At 33.7% G+C, this 17,742-nt stretch overlaps 2 protein-coding genes across 3 annotated transcripts; one reads left to right on the forward strand and one right to left on the reverse strand.

The window, feature by feature from the left end:
• Window positions 1-52: 52 nt before the first annotated feature.
• Window positions 53-12,650, reverse strand: LOC142551753 (vacuolar protein sorting-associated protein 52 A-like). The gene is made up of 20 exons (XM_075661137.1): window positions 12,470-12,650; window positions 12,294-12,376; window positions 12,114-12,171; window positions 11,922-12,017; window positions 11,432-11,533; window positions 10,945-11,028; window positions 10,606-10,686; window positions 9,587-9,730; window positions 8,995-9,086; window positions 6,961-7,042; window positions 4,952-5,134; window positions 4,037-4,152; window positions 3,830-3,888; window positions 3,490-3,590; window positions 2,717-2,767; window positions 1,431-1,610; window positions 1,194-1,328; window positions 810-884; window positions 579-636; window positions 53-490 (listed from the first exon to the last, which is right to left on the reverse strand). The coding sequence occupies exons 1-20, from the start codon at window positions 12,494-12,496 to the stop codon at window positions 186-188; spliced, it is 2,112 nt and encodes a 703-aa protein (XP_075517252.1). The 5' UTR covers window positions 12,497-12,650; the 3' UTR covers window positions 53-185.
• Window positions 12,651-13,973: 1,323 nt separating this feature from the next.
• On the forward strand, window positions 13,974-17,343 carry LOC142551761 (thioredoxin H9-like). 2 transcript variants are annotated; one of them, XM_075661147.1, is made up of 5 exons: window positions 13,974-14,217; window positions 14,484-14,578; window positions 15,370-15,492; window positions 16,736-16,858; window positions 17,036-17,343. In XM_075661147.1, the coding sequence occupies exons 2-5, from the start codon at window positions 14,558-14,560 to the stop codon at window positions 17,168-17,170; spliced, it is 402 nt and encodes a 133-aa protein (XP_075517262.1). In that variant the 5' UTR covers window positions 13,974-14,217; window positions 14,484-14,557; the 3' UTR covers window positions 17,171-17,343. The 2 variants fall into 2 exon arrangements, with proteins under 2 accessions (XP_075517262.1, XP_075517263.1); XM_075661148.1 differs by having other exon boundaries at window positions 14,035-14,217; window positions 14,490-14,578.
• Window positions 17,344-17,742: the final 399 nt, after the last annotated feature.

A 17,742-nucleotide genomic window follows, 5' to 3' on the forward strand; every position in this document is an offset into this window, starting at 1 on the left:
AGTCCAAATGATTGCTCGAAGGAAACCATGTCTAAAACCAACTAGTACAATGAGAGTCAAGATCTGTTTTTTCATTGAATCTACCACGCAAGTAATTATAGATAAAATTTGGCCGTAAACAAGCTTGTAACACAAAAAAAAAATGTTGGCCATGCGCAGGTATAATGTAGGTGTCGGGAAAGCTATTAAAAGGTCCTCGAGTATTTTCTAATTTCATACATTATGGACGATATTGAAACCAAATCCTTGTTCAATGCAGACCCACCACCAATTCTCTTTAGACAATCTGAAAGCCGGGTATAATAAAGCAATAGCTGTGTCAATGCAGCTCTCAGAATTTCCATACCGCATAAGAAGTTACTGAATGAAGTAATCACGTCATTGTGCATAAGCTCTATTGCAGCTTTCCATCTACTCGCGAAGTCCTTCACAATAGGCTCCACCTCAGTCACAGTAATTGGGCGCTCTGAAGCAGAAGTTGGGTCCTCAGCTGCCAACGATGGCGACAGTAAAATAACCAAATTTTAGAACACTATTGGTAAAATCTTATTCAAACAAAATAAAACTTCGAAACATACAGGCCCTTGTCTTCACAAACTTGATTAGATCGTTGAAGTGCTCCACCAGTACTTCCTCCTGCATCCAAAACTTCATCTGTCAGTAATGAAATCAGCCAAATACACTATTTTAGGTGAACTGAATTATTCACCCTTATTGACATCAAGCAGTCATAATATAGCAGGTCAAAACTTTACAAACAAATACTTGAAGTGGTTAGTGAGCTTGTCAAAATATAATTCCACATTTACCACAAAAATGGCTGTATTGTTCTTCAACAGTTCTTCAAAGTGAATTTGAATTTTCCCACCATCAGGAGCAGCTTCCTGATGCATACGAGGAAAACTTGATGAAAATAAACATATAACAAGTGAAGCGTATCTCACAACGCATGCAGGAATAAATTTATTTCAGCATGCAAGCAATTGTGAACATAGTTGTAATGCACACATGGCGAAGGAGCAATAGCTTTCAGTTTTGATGAACCAGGGTAATATAGACGGAGTATCCAACCCCTGGGATCCCAAAGTGTATGCAAGTTTGTAAATAGATATGAACACGGATTTGTGCCCGTAGCCAAAAAGTTGAATTCAACTCCCCTATCTTAATAATATCCATTTGACACCATATCATACCTTTAGTACTGCAATTGTCATGTCATAGTTATTTATGAGAAATACTGTCTGCAACTTTGGCCTTGTGAACAATTTGGCAAGCTTGACCAGCAAATCATCAATAGCCATTCGCAATCTTTCCAAGTTTAGCTCAAGCTGCAATAGACGGTTTACACAGAAAACTAAGAACTTCGAATAATTATATTCCCATGCTGCAAAAAATAACGAAGGAAACTAAACTTTTGTGTATCACTTTACCTGACCATCTCCGTAATCAACATTAAGCTGAACTAGTGAAGCTGTAAATTCGGCATAGCGTCTCATGACATAATGTGGATGTACATCATCCTCCCATAGATTCCGGACAACGGCATTCCTAAGGCTGTTGAGATGCATGTCAAATACCATCTTAAATCGAGGCCATAAAGCAATGTTGACCTGCTCATAATGAGAACATAATGCATTTACGGTCATTGCCAAAAAATTATTTTGATTTTTCCAGCATAAACAGTGACTTTCAGAATTACACCAGCAATGGTAAACAGACACTTCAAAAAACATTTCTTATCATGTGGGCTACACATTCGACACTGTGTCAAAGATGACGCATGGCACGGCTAAGAAACTAAAAATAAAAGAAAAATGGGCACATGTATAATACACATAAAGGGATACATTTTTTTTTTATTTCTCAAGGATCAGAAATAAAATAAATTTCTCAAAAGCCAATTATCTTACTTTTATTCTTTCATATATAACTTTTATATTCGAATAATCACATTTTATTTCGTAGGAGCTCCAAAATTGATGCTTAATTGACAATTTCACAAGTGATAATCACCATTATTTCATTTACTACATAATCTGTATGATGATGCTGTGATCATATTAGAATTTAAGAAACAATAAAAAGAAATTAAAACTTTTGGCCTTTGCCCACAGGTATAGTCCTTGTGGCAAAAAACCTGACTTCATTTTTCCTATTTGATTGTCACAACCATGAAACAGACGCAATGTTTGGTTTTAGCTTTAATGTTTTGGGAAAAAGTTCTCAGTAAAGATTTGGAGAAATGTTTTCGGAGTAAAAAATGTATGTATGGTATTACAAGACAACTTTTTACGTGCATCAAATCAGGTAAAATTTTACTTCTATTAATGTTAGTTTATGTTTGGATTGATAATGTGTGGATAATGATTATGGGTGAGATATTTTAATATAAAAATATATTTGAATAAAATATGATATAATAATTGAGTATTTTCGGAAAGTTGAATAAATTGTAATGATTACATTTGGAGAAACTGAAAAGAAGAAAAATGCTGACGGAAAAAATTAAAATGAGGTGACAGTCTCAGCCTATACATAACACAGTTATCATCACCCGTTGAAAGGTATGAGAATTGAGAACCAAGAAACAAACATGCAAAGGAAAAAAAACTATTAAATTGTTACACAACTCAAGGCCAGAATTGGCAAACTGTGTAGGCAGAAATAACAAATAGATTTATCATAAGGTTCATTCAGAAAAGTCAAGGATACATACCTTATCCAAATATGAATCTAGGCATGGTATTCGTCGTCGAGACATTATAAGCTGAGAGGAAAATAAATTAACATTAAAATAGAAATATTAAATCTGGGAATTAATATTTAACATAGCAATTATTTAATGTCAGTATATGATTTCAACAGCAAATTTAGGAACTGATCAGATGCAGACATCAAACTTTCACGTCAGGTACTGGCAACGCAAGCCAGATGTCATATCTGCAGATAAACATCAATTTCTGGAACCACCAACGAGTGTTAACGCTCGTTGATGGCAAGAAAACATGCAGAATGAATAAAAGAGGAAAAAAGTTCATTTTCTATTTGATGCAGAAATAGCTGCCACGGATACAAAAGTTAACCCCAGGCCCAAAAACGTTCATACTCTAGCAGTTGTCTGGAGCCAAACAAAAAGGAACTCTGGATGGTATTAAAATATTTACATGTTCTTAAGCACGCAACATCCAAACATTCACGATCCAACCATGGCGTCAACACAGTTAATCATCTCATAGAAAGATAAACATATCAGATATAATACAGGCTTTCAACATCGTTAAGTCTTAATTCTGAAACAATGATCTTTCCCTGCCACATCAGTTTATAAAAAAAGTATACATCAGTACATGACATTTTGAAAAATGGATTCTAGAAATATCAACATGGAAGAGGGGAGAAAATTTAAAGAGACAAATTCACTCAAATAACAAAATAAAATGGTTCTCTAAGAAACATATGAAGACAGAAAGATAAAATTGTGTTGCATACCTGGTGCTGGTATATAATGCGGATCATCAGCATCAAACCAATTGCATCAAAGCAATTAGAGAGAATTGCGTTTAAATGTTCGTCAATTACTGAGAAGGGCCCTGATAATCCAAGCACGAGGTATTTCAGAAAAATCATTATCGTAAGACAAATTACGCATTAAAAAGTTGTTATAATTGAATTATGTATTCTGGTTGATAGTTTTATTTTGTCAAGTATACTAATTACTATACCATCACTAAAAGGTTTGACGCATACTCTCATACTACCAACAAGAATATTAAAACATTCTAGACGATGGCAATTGTGCAAACTTAAATACAGTGTAAATTGCAAATACCTGCAAATATATCATAAAACATAGATTCTTCTCCAAAGAATTCGTCGCAGAAAAGGTATCTGAAAGATGAACAGGTATATATCATTATAAATATTCACTGTTATACAATATAAGATAGGTACATCCTATAGAAGAATTAACAGCTATGTTATACACTTGAAATATAACAAATGTTGAAACAGAAGGAGAGAAAGAGTCCGGAAATACTCTGAAGCAGCAGTATCCACAAGCAGCTTGTGCAAGCTCCTGAATAGAACTTCATAAGGGTACTTTTTACCGCTGGCTTCGGCTATATGTGGAATCAAAGCAGACTCATCTATTTCCTGCCATCAAAAGAGAACACTAGATCAGTCAAATATTCACTTCTGAGAAACCAGCTGAGAGAAGAGTGTCGTATACTCCAAGGAATGTCAATCAGAATATTGATTACTTGTACACAGAAGTTGATTATAAATATAGGTGACAGGATAAAGCACAACTGCAGGCGATGACAAAATATGTTTCAACTCTTAGATGGCTACCAATACCAATCAGTATTTATCTTTTGTCAGTTTCATATATGCTCTAAGTCGATTTTCATCTCACAATATACTAAAGGAGAATACCTGTAGGAATAATGTAAAGAAGTTAAAAGGCAGAAGGATGAACTTATAAACAAGATGCGGGTACTAGGATGGGAAACAATCCAAAACTTTTAGTCACAGATAATTTTCTCTTGATTTTTTTTGTTACTTGTGTGTGACTGGTTGTTAAATGACAATTAAATAGCAGTTAATTTACTCGGAGGAAAGATGTAAAAAGACGAATGAAAATACAATGATCACCAACCAGAAAAGTATGAGCCATCAGTTATAGATTTGCTAAAACTGAAGCAAAAATTCTGAGAGGTCTCACGTTTAATGACATCAGTACAACAGGACTTAAGTTACAGGTGAGTGCTTAAAAAAATTTTGCTCCAAAAAATATGCATCACTCATAAATCACATAAAGCCTTTCAAATTATGAAGTCAAAAGATAATATACCGAAGACAGTAACATAATATATCATCCAAAAAACAAGCAGCTTGTCATAGTTTCGAGAAGAAATAATCTAGAATAATGCCATCTGGTGACAGAAAAGACCTTAAGAACATTTATCCTTTCTCCCAAAGCAAAAACAGCCGACCGGTTTTTCAAAGGCTCTCTTCCTCGTGAGAAAAGACTGGTGTTTCTGGTGTCGACACCAATTAAATCACTTGATGATGCTATATCCAGTTGCAACTTCTCTAATGCTTGAATATAAGCTCGGATTTTTGTACCAAGGACCTGAAAAACAGAAAAGGCAACTCTATAAGAACCTGGCCACTTTAAAAGGAATAGGATACAAGTGTTCATACGCCTTGGCTGTAGATGGGTGTTTACCATCAATACCGGCATCATGGTAATATTGATAGGTACAAAGCCACATTATTTGCAGAAGGGTTCGCAAAATAGATCATTTTTAAATATTTTCTCCTGCTGTTCTCCTAAATTCAATTCAAATCATTCTCTTTATTGTCATGAATAAGGGGTGGGTCAAGAATGCCTTCTTATATGGTGACTTGTCAGATTGAGTATACATGAAGCAACCTCTAGGACATGGTCTTGAGGGGAGAAGATGGTGTTCAAACTTAAATAAAGCTATTCATAGTTTGGAAAAAATTCCACGTGCATGGTTTGACAAATTTTATATGGTTTTAATTGGATTGATGGATTTCAAATCTCTTGATTTATTTGGACGGACAAAATTCAAGTGAATTTAAAATCCACTAATTCCTTCAAGTCAAATATTTTTCTCTAAATCAAATTCATCAATCTAAGTGCAACCTAAGGTTGTGATGTCCGTCGAGTTTCATTGTTAGCATATAGATCCTTCTACATATGTTTTGTCATAGTTCATTTGGGACATTAACACTAGTTGATGTTGATGATATTCTTTTTGACTGATAGTTATATGACTTTTTACAAATAAGGCAGAAAATATCCAAAACCACATTTTGCGACAAGAAATAATTGCCTAGATACATTTTATGAGGAGATAGCTCATATAATTGGTGTTGTTTGATCTACATGGAATTATAAATTTGATATTTTACAATAACCAGATATTTTGGATGGAAGCCTGAGACATAACTATGGATATTTACTCACTTTTGGGACAAAGATGGAGAAATGTTTGCAGACACGTCATAGTATCGCCAATTTGTTGAAAATTTTATATTTTTGACTGTTATCAAACCTGATATAAAATTTTCTGTGGAAGTTGCAAGTCATTTTATGCAGAAGTCTACAAGGTTGAACATCAGAAGGCTGCCAGAAGTTTAGTTGTTTATATTAAAAATCTCCTTGAAAAGACTTGCAATATAGAAATAAATTGATAATGAACATTTGAAACTCTATTGAAAAACAAAATAGCAAATAGAAAATCCATGTCAGGTATTGTAATTACAATGGTAGAAATAGGGTGTAGTAAAAACCACAACGTGGTTTCAAGGTTTGGGCTGAAACAAAGATAAAACTATCTAATGAAATTATGAGGTTGAAGACCTCATTGACATAGATGAAGAATGTTCGGTTCCAACATCCGCTGTGACGATCAGGTGGCTATCCACATTGCTGTTTACTAATAATTTGTGATGTTGTAAGGAACAAGGGAATCAGCATTGAGTTTACATCTTTCTGAAATTTACATATTTCTGAAAACAGAACGCTGATATTTTCATGAAGGATTGGCAGTTGCATATTCTATCCTTTTGTTCCAAGATGGGATTATCGGTTTATAGGCTCCAGCAAGGGAGAGTCCTAGATAACATTTTTATTATGGTATAAAATGTATTTATTTATAGTGTGGGTTGTGAGCCTTAGGTGTTATAATCGTTTAGGCCCGATAATTTTTTATTTGCATTTTATATCTCGTTTACACAAGAGAGAGCTATGAACAATTTTTCATAATTCAATAACTCTTTTTCTTCTCATCAAACAACAAAAAGGAAGAGATGGCGTCATCCAATTTTTTTGAGATGATATACATAGATGAGGATTGAGGCAGTCCACAATATGATGTTCGATGACACAAGCAATAAATATTTGTTAAATTATTATGGATGATTTACCTTATTCATTGTGTCAATGTACGCAGCACGAACCTCAAGATACACCTCTTTCCCATGCTCCTTTAGGAACAAAATCACATACCTACAAATATTAAAGTTATACAGGCTTCCACCAAGTTGGGATAATATACCATATCGCTTATAATTATTAAGCGTTCGGTACATATTTAAATCTGAAGCTTGTTCAGGCGAGTGACAAAGTAATCCTCACCTGATTAATAACATTGTTGAAAATACACCATTAAGATTAGAGACCATCTGAACAACTATTTTAAACAGAAATGAACAGCCAGGATAAATGAGCGTCTTCGTTGAATCAACAGGAGTCACTTGTACAAATTTTATTTTATTTATTTGCAAACTATAAGTACGTTGTTGCCAACATAATTTAAATTTTTTAAAAGCACTTGATGGAACCTACTCCAGCTCAGAATGCAAGAAATAATGAACAATACATAATTTTCATTTGTCAACTTTGCAGCTATACATGCAAAAATTTGTTTTGTTTTCCAAAATTAAATACTCAATCTGGGATCCGATCATCCGAACAAAACAGGTAAATAGCATACAACCTTAAATCAAGAAAAACCCGAGCCAGATTTCTTTCCATATCTGTAATAACTAATATTATCATGACAAATTCAACAACAGTTAATTCACAACTAAAAATTAAGTTTTCAAACTTATCTTCAAATCAAAATACATAATTACTTCAAACAATAATTCAAAATCTTCAATTTCATAAACAAAATGTTAAAATAGAACTAAATTCTACGACTATTTATTTTAATTCATTTGTAAAGTGCATAAACGCGACTATAAAAATACAAAGTCGAACTCATCTTATCTCCAAGTTGGTATAAATCAACAACCAAGTTTTAAAATCAAAGACTGTTTCTTTTAATAATCATCTGAACATAATATGGTTTTCATATTATTATTATCTAGCCTTTAAACGCCCTAGAAAACCTAAAAAAAATTTAAATCTTAGGTTTTCATAGATTTGCCTTAAGATACACATGAGAGACCATGCCATACCAAAAATGATTTGGTTGAACACTTCTTCTAGCCCAACAAAAGAACGACTCAATATAATATAATACTAAACTCCCCACGTTGTAAAGATTCAAAAAATATAATTTTAATTGTATAAATGATGTGCTAGAAGAATTATGGAGGATGGAAGGAAACTAGAGTTGAGATGTGTTTGTAAGAAAATATGACAAGTAGGAAAGATTAGGGGATATTTATGGGCATTTAATTATTTTTCCTAAATTTTAAAAATATTAAAACAAGTTTCCATGTGTCCACATCTTGTTTGTTCCTAATTTTCGGACGTGGACGTGTCATTTTACACGCCCAATTTGTTCACCTATGACGTGTTCAGCTACTTGTTCTTCCAGTGTTCGTGTGTAAACACGACCATTCCAATTTCAATTCTTGTTTATCCTTTATCATTTCCGAGGTCAGTCAATTAATTTAGTCTTTAATTACCAAATCCGAAAAATTAACAACTTAAAGTTTGATGCATTACCCACAATAACAGAGCACGTCAGTTCAAATACTCATCTTTACTGAGAAAATCTGTTTTTATGGATGTTTATTTTGTACAAGTGTCTTGATAATTGGTAAACGTTAACTATTAACATAATTTCAATACAACTTCAAGAACTCGAACGGCTCAAAGTATCATCTTTACTTGGGAAATATGTTCTCACGAATGTTTAATTTCCATAATGTGATGATCAGTAAAGATTAAAATGAACTCAATTTCAAGTCAATTTCAGTCTCAAATTCAGCGACTACGGATTATTATCCATAAACATGTTGTTCATCTAGAACCGACATGCTTACAACAATATTTGTCAAGTATAGCAGCTAAAAAGACCAAAAAAACCAGCAAAGAGACTTCTATGGAGCTAATAAACAATAGCAATAACAACAGAATGCCTCAAGAAGGGATTAGGAACTGAATCATTTCGAAAAAGCTATGGCAATGGACAATTGTAGAGTTTCACTTCCAAAGTAGCTTACTTGTATTTTAGAAGAACACCTTGTTGAAGGATCTGAACATTTGTCTTAGGCTTCCTTAAAGCATTGAGTTTTTGTACAATGAAGTCAAATACCTGATAGAACAGGCCAAAAAGACGAAAGAAATGGATCAAGTTATATATTTATGGAACTTCAAAAATGAAAATGGTAAAATCACAGCAGGTCTAAACAACAACAAATTAACTACAATTGAGATCAGCTACTTAGACTTCATCAAATAAATGAGAGAGAATCTAATGTATCTTAAAGCTAACCACTCAAACAAGTCATGGAGAAAAACGATAGTCATTGGTGTTTTATAGATAATTGCATGTGATATATAATGTTTTAGGCTCAAATATTTATACAATCCTGATGTAATTAAGCATATGTGAATCTTCTGGGTTCTGCCATCTTCAAGCGTACAAGGGAGCACCCCATCAGTACCCATGAAATGTAATTTTTGAGAAAGGACATAGTAAACTAAAACAAATGTCATTTATTGAAATATTCGTTAACAATGTAAAAACAATAATGAGAAAAAATGATCCAGCAATACATTCCCAACGTGAATAATAATCCAGATTCTACATACCTTAGAAACTGCTTTCTGGCGAAGTTTTTCTAATTCAGGTTGAACGTCACTCAGAGCTTTTGAAGACTTCACCATGCTATCAATTTCAACAAACTTCAGCTTTTTACTAAGAATCTCAAGGGTTCTCATATATTCCTCATTCACCTAAAGATATTAATTAACAAACTAGTGTATAAACGACATACAATGAAGTGCAGTCAAATTATTCAGTACAAGCCGAAAATGGCCGCAATTTAACAAGAATCAAAACATAAAAACTGATCTTGGTTAAGCAACTGATTAAATTATTGATCTTGTAATCCACATTCAATTACTGCAAATTGTATGAATGAGATGTCAGGCAAAAAAATAAAATCCCACTGGGGGAGCCAGGATATTGTAGACCAAAATCCCTCATAAAAAAGACGAAAGCTACACCAATTATATTCGAGGACATGAAGCCGTCCGTATTCTCATAGATTGGGCCATTGGGAAACAGATTACAGAGTCCTTTCTTCTAATGCACAAGCAGGAATGAATTCAATACTTGATGTCCAACTTGGCGGAAACAACTTTATAGGCCCTTACATAGTACAATCTCACAACCCAAAGAAATAAGAATCCTGAAACCTAGACTTCAAATTAACATATTACAATAATCTTTATTTGCATTCTCCTTCAAACTCTCTTAACAAGATAAAGCTACCAAAATCAAATAACTCATACTGGTAAAATGCTTAGAGTTTGAGTCATCATCATTAGATGGAAATATGATGGATAGGAATGTTAATATGTTTCACAATAAAGCCACCATTCATCAAATAACTATGGCATTACATTAGTAGATAGAACATCAATATTGATATTTCAAGACCATACTTATAAAATATCATATTGAATAATAATTTTAAAAATACATCTATAATGCGATTATAGAGATGCAATTGACATACAAAATCATAGGTTACAAGTTCTTTTAAATCAAAAACCAAAAGTAACAAAAAGGAAGAAGAGGAGAACTTGACAAAAGTTTGAGGTACCTCTCCATCAACTATTATATCAATCATCCTTGGTGGAACAATGATATCCTCAACAAATTTTGCTAATTTAGATTCTGCTGCCTGCTAGTTACATGATAAAAGCCCATATGATACCAGAAATACAGGGGAAAGATAAAAAATGAAGCATCTAAAAGGCTGTGAAAAGATTTTGCTGGAAACAATATTCCATCCATGAAACCACCACCAACTTTAACATGGGTTGTACACAAAAGCAGAAAAAAAAACAAGGATATACAAGAATGCAGATTCTACTAATTTCTATCGATTTTATGAAATGTTCGCTTTAAAATTCTAAAGAACCATGACGAACCACATTACCTTCCGATTTTTCAATTTGAGTCCCATATCCATAGATCTTTCCTGAAGAATCTTTATATCTGAACTTATAGAACCTATCTCATCCTGGAAAAAATGATAATAAAATCTGAGAACCTTCTGGTGCAACTTTTAAGACAATCGCAGCAGCATCAATAATTATTCACCTGATTCACAGTAGATTTTATTCACAACAATAAACACCAAATTATAACAGCATTGAAAAAATAGCCATATAAATTTTGCCGAAGAGAATCAGATTCTCCCTCTTTTAGCAATCAAATTGAACATTTCGCAATCCCACCATGTTAATTTGCAATAGTTAACCACCCAATCACAAGCCCATGCATATTCCACCAAATAGATATGGGACAACTATTAAAGAATAAACATTATCTTCACTTCGTGGAATCTGATGTTCCCGGCAAGTGGCAACTATATCATACTAAGCAAAATGAGAAGCATCAGAACCAATGTCTGTAACAGATACCTGGAATCCACTAAGTAAGATTTCCATCTGTGACAGAATGGTGTCACAGTCATTAATTTGATCATGAAGTGAGATTAAATTGTCACTTTCTTTAATGTAATCCTGGTCAGATGAAAAAGTGCACCATAAGAAAGCTAAATTAGTTTTCACTCATGAATACATGTTAAGATACAATAGACAAGGCCATATTGAAGGTGGGTTGGACAGAGCTTCAGCACAGTGACGCCAACCACCAAAACGGTGTCTTTTTCTTTTCTTTTCTTTTCTTTCTTCTTTTTCTAATTTTGGCATGCAAAATTCAAAATATGATACTCTTCTTGTGCGGAACCATGTCCCAAAATGAGCGTACTTCAAACTTTCGAGAATCAATTGAAGTGCCAGAAACTCAGGATGGATAAATTAACTTCACAAGAAACATGTGATGATGTGAAGCATCAATATCACGAGCTGTTAATATATACATGAGGAGCTAGTGTACTGAATCAGAAACCTCGATAGAGTCCAATTCAGTTTGGCGTAGATTATTCTCCACATCCCTGGTGTAATCCCGCAATTTCGTACCTTTAGAAAGTATCATAGCAACCACCTTAAAAACAAACACCACAAACTCATTAAAATTTCAATTGGAAGAAGACACCAGGTGCTATCAATGACTGTAGTGCAGAAAATGATGTGTGCTTACATCGTCACTTTTACAACCTTGAAGCTCTTGATCCAGTCCCTCCAATGAGACATCATCGCTATTCCAATAAAAACAAAAAACAAACAAACAAAGGCGGACAAAAAATTAAAATAAAAAATTATCAAAACCCAATATATGCATACAGACTAGATCAAGTAAATGATTTCGGGACTTCAGAACCTGGCTGCATCATCTTCAACAGTCAATTCCTCAACGAAGGTTCGCAAATCCGTCGTGGTTCTCGATCCATTGTTAGCCTCAGCCTACGCAAATAAGTCAGTATAAATGCATTTTCTGATTCACACAGACGTAGTTTTAAATTGCAAAATCTGCAGCATAAGATGAGAATTGGTTACAGTTCGATTCGAAACCGCATCAGCCATCTTCTCGGATGTCTTCGCAGTTGCAATAGTATGTATCAGACTGCAATGGAAACAGATGTAGCCGTATTGACACGAAGAGGAAATGTAAGGAACCAGATGCAGGCAGAGAGACCGATTTCAGAGTAGATCTTCGCCAGTTATTATTTTATTATTATTATTATTATTGGAAAACCGGATCTTTCTTTAAACACAGGTGAGCCTTATAATTGAAAACCGAGCATGGAAAGATGGACCTATTTCAAGCAGGCCCATTCAAATTGAGTCGTCAACTCGGGTTTGGTCGATCTAAATATCTATAGTTTCATCAAATAATTCGATTTTGAAAAACGATCATAGACAATAATAGAACATTTGGGTATGATATGAATATCTGATCAAGGGTGTGAGAATGATTTTGAAGAAGGATATTAATATGATAAATGAAAATGCGACAAGAGATATAGATTCCTTAAATCGTACATATTGACATACTTAATCGATTACGACTCTGTCAAAGAAAATCGAATTAGCATAATATGGATAGCATTGACACATGATAATGGAAGATATTTTATATACAGAAGGTTATTAACCAAAACACAAATATAATCAAAATAAATTATAAAAATCTATAATAATCAATAGGAAACAAGTAGAAAGTGTGTCATTCTATTCAAGTTTGTTGGTTTACAGCATATTTTGAATGTTACACTTGAAATATTTCTCCTCTATAATGATATGTTGAAATTTTAATATTTAGATTATCAATACATTTAGTCAATTTCATTAAAATACGATAAAAGCACATTATCTAATGAAGTTGGATCATTGAGAGAATAATTCGAGATAAAATATATATCAACTCATAACTCATAAGAGATATCTACATGCTCTACGTCTTCAAATAGGAAAATGTTTTTTTTCTATATAAAAAAAAATTATGCAAAAAAGAAACACAAAATATTTGGCAGCATCATAACATTTTTTAAAAATATATTATGATCAGTCAAGATCTAAACTTATGAGAGTAAAAAATGTCTCATAGAATAGGTATAAAAAAATAAAGAAAAATGAGAGAAATTTGTAAAATAAACTTAGTAAACAATTTATGTTTAAGAAAATGTTATCATCAAATGTATTATATCATTTTCTTAAAAATATAATTGATGAGAGCTTAAAAAAATACTCCGAAGAAAATATGTAGTATCGAATATTTGTTGTCTTTTATAACATATGAATTTTTATTTCCTTCGTAATCTTTTCTATTTTTACTCTCCACCATTTAAACAAGGGTTATACACGGAAAAACCCCTGCATCCCCCGGAAAGAAAGGTTTTGCCACAAATCGCTTCCAAAAAACTTGAAATCCACATCTGGAAAAAAAAAATTTGAATTCCTTCAAATCTTAGCCGTCAGAAAAAATTGATCAAAGGAACAAAGTCGAACCGTTAATTCTGAGAACCGGTCCATGAACTACCAAACCAACTGCAGTTAAGCCCGCCCTTCAAACCGCCGGTTCGGAACCCGGCCCACGTGCACCGCGTATTCTAATTCTTTGTTTTAGTCCATCGGGCATTCTTCTCCGCACATCCTTTCCATCATCCTCCATTTCCAGAATTAATCCTGTTCATTACTTAGGAAATTTTAAATATATATAAGAAGACCCAAGAGTTTGGTTTTGATTTGTGATTGCGAAATCGGGGCTGAATCTTCTTGTCGCGCGGTCGCCGTAGCTGATCCAGGTTCTTCATCTTCTGACTTCACCGCCCCGCCACCGAGTTTTAGTTTTCGAATTTCTTCACCTGCGATTTAAGAAGTTTTCCCATTCTATTACAACATTTTGGTTGTGTCTGGGAGTTAACTTTTGCCTTCAATGATCGACTTTTCAAATTACAGTCTCTAGTTGTTGTCCACCTTGATTCGTGCAATTCATTTTTAGCTGATATGAACATGATTTTAATCGATCTCTCGTCTCTGTCTCTTTTTTTCCTTCTTATTAACCATTTAGGTACAGGTTTTGGTGAGGCTGGTTCAATTTTCTGGATGCACCAAAAATAATTTGACCGTCTCTATAACATCAAAATGGGGCATTGCTTAGCTAAGGTACTGTGTCAATGCTCTAAGTTCTCATGTGAATTATCCTTTCCTTGCATTATTATTTTTGGAGGTCCGGCCAGCTGTCTTTATTGCCCAAATGCGTATTTATCCGTTGCATTAGCAGTCTCTTCATTATTTGTCTCCCAAATTATGGTTGAATAATTCAACTGCTGTTGATGTAGTGATGATATATTTAAAAATACTGTGAGGCCCAAACCCTTTTTTTACCCTTTTCTTTTTCTAAGCTAAAAGCATTATATATGTAGTTTTTTTATGCTACATCCATCATGTATACTTGTCCTATATGATGTGAAGAAACATAAAAGAAATTGAAATGTGCACAATTGATATGCAACAAATCAAACTATATATATATAGCATCTGATTTGGTCCAATAGATATACGTGTTGCAAATAATGATTCACATGTTAGTTTTTGTTGATTATTCAATACAGATATCTAGAGAACAGATACTGTAATAGTTTTATTCAGTCTTGTCAAATAAACGACGGGTCTTCGTTTTCTTTTGTTACCTACTCTCAGTTCCATATATGTTTGCTAATTAATGGGTTCAATATCTATCATATTTTGCCATCAATCATCGTCTGAATGATGTAGAATCTTAATTGTGTTTTACTATTAAATAAAAAGTGTTCAATCCTTGGAATTTTAAAATTCTTCCACATGTTATAGCTGTCTAAATGGGCTTACTGGTGTTTTATCACGTCTTTTGTTGTTTTACCTTATAGTTTGATATGCTCTGTGAAATGGAGATCATTTTATTGGAAACTTAATAGGCTACAAATGATGGAGATGATTCTGATCATAATGTTGAGTTGACTGGTGGAAATGTGCACCTTATCACGACAAAGGAAGGTTGGGAACAAAAGATGGCAGAAGCTAAGACAGATGGAAAAATTGTGAGCATTCTTTCTATTTTTATTTGATTCTATTTTTTGTCTGAATATCGTAAGTTGCATTATTGGGTTGTTCCAAGAATGTGATGGCGTCTAAGCACCATATCCGTTCATTTATTTAACGGTTAGTCAAAAATGTGTGTTGGCCTTTTTTATACAAGCACTTCAAATGAGCTGTTTTATCTCCTGTTATGATTTGCATATATTATATAGCGCAATGGAAAACTGGTTTCAAATTTTTAGGGAGTGTCAAGTATATGTGTTACTTTAAGGAAAAACCTTAATGTTGTATTATCCATTCTTGGTCTCGTAATTTTTTTTTGCAATGCAATAAGAAATTTCAAAGGTTCAATCACTCTTGTCTATCCATAATCCTTGACCAGCTCTTCCGTCTCTAATGTCGGAGCTTCTTTTGACTAGGTTGTGTGATACACTTAACTTACCACCATGTCCTTCGAGCAATTCTTTATATTGGACATTCACCTGTTGCTAAAAAATCATGAATGCAGATCTGCATCATACTCGTGATTCGTTATTGAACTTGATATGAAGAAAGTGAGACTCGCATGCATTAGCTAGCACAAAATTCTTGTCAACTTATATTCTTTCATAAATATTAAATTCATCGCCACCTCACGTATTTTTCTTGAATTGTCGACTCTTTTTCACATCCCCTCACCTAGTAAATTTTGTCAGTACCTTAAAATGCAAAACGTGTCACCTGAGTCATTGATGAAGATTCAATGGGGATATTCGAGGTTCACTGATCAATATCCATACTCTTTCTGCTTAGCCATGTAAATATTTCCTTCTTCACTTTTTGGGAAGAAAATGATCGGTTCTGATTTTAGTGATATGAAATTCTATCCCGTTGTACTGAAACAATGGCTATAACCCTTGTATCTTTGGAGTTATAAAAGAGTATCGTACCCATATGTTTCGTTGACTTGTTCCCCCTTATTTGTCTTGTCTTTAACAAATTTTTTATTCCATTGAGGTAGCATTTTGTTATTGTTATATCGTTCAATCCCAGCGATCAGCTGCATCATGCTTCATGTAATCAAACATTTCCTTGTTATGTAATAGGATTTTCATGTGCAGGGGAGCACTATCATTGCATATATTATGTGCTTTTCAATTTTTCAATGCCTCAATAGTCAGGGAGACTTATAGGCTTTTACTGTGTTATAACTTATATGCCTGTACCTTGCATTTTCTGTCTTAACAGTTTGTGATTGTGCATCAGGTAATCGCCAATTTCAGTGCTTCATGGTGTGGCCCTTGCAAACTTATTGCACCTTTCTATGCTGAGCTGTCTGAGAAACACCAATCTCTAATGTTTTTGACAGTTGATGTGGACGAGCTCACTGTAAGTTTTGCATCTACTTGGCTACCTGAATTGAAATCATTATGTTTGTGCATTTCAAGTCTTTAAATGGAGCAGTGTAAATTTTTAAGTTCAGGCACCTTAAGCAGATGTATACTTTTTTGGGTCGCAAAAATGATGCAGGAGTAATGCAGCTGTTAAAATTGTTCTTTGCTTCAGGAATTTAGCACATCATGGGATATCAAAGCAACGCCAACCTTCTTTTTCCTTAAAGACGGGCGACAACTTGACAAACTTGTAGGAGCCAACAAGTCAGAACTGCAGAAGAAGGTGACTGTGATACTTGATTTTTAACCTTACGCGAGACATAAATTTTACGACTCTGTATGTATGATCACAAGACAGATATTTTGTTGATCTTCCTTTATATGTATATCCGACTGTATATTGGACGAGATTATTGTGTGGGTGTTTGTCTTGGAATTGTTCATTATGGTGGTAAAATTATTGAAAAAGTTGATGTGATATTTGTGCCGAGTTTGGTCGTACAACTTGTCTTTATCACTCACAAGATTTCTTTCCTGCCATACCTAAAGGTTTTCGTTAAAAGGGGTGCCTTCTAACGAAATTTTCCCCCCTCTGATGTATAATATATTACCAAAGCAACTTCGTTTGGACCGCGTAATCTTAAGTTGGATTTAAATCTGGCGGTTTAAAAATAGAAATCGTTTTAACTTTCAAGTTTAAAATTCAGATCAGAAGCTGAGTATTAATTGTCAACGCTCAATTAGAATTAGATATGGTTTAACGACGAGAGCTTTCTGTCAAAGCAATATTTGTTTTTCTGATAATGCTTGCGAAAGTTCAATCTCCAATCAAGAAAACCGAATTCCACCTGACCTGTCATATCGATTGTCATTTGAGTA

This window comes from Primulina tabacum, chromosome 7 (genome assembly GCF_025594145.1).
Source record: "Primulina tabacum isolate GXHZ01 chromosome 7, ASM2559414v2, whole genome shotgun sequence".
NCBI lineage: Eukaryota > Viridiplantae > Streptophyta > Magnoliopsida > Lamiales > Gesneriaceae > Primulina > Primulina tabacum.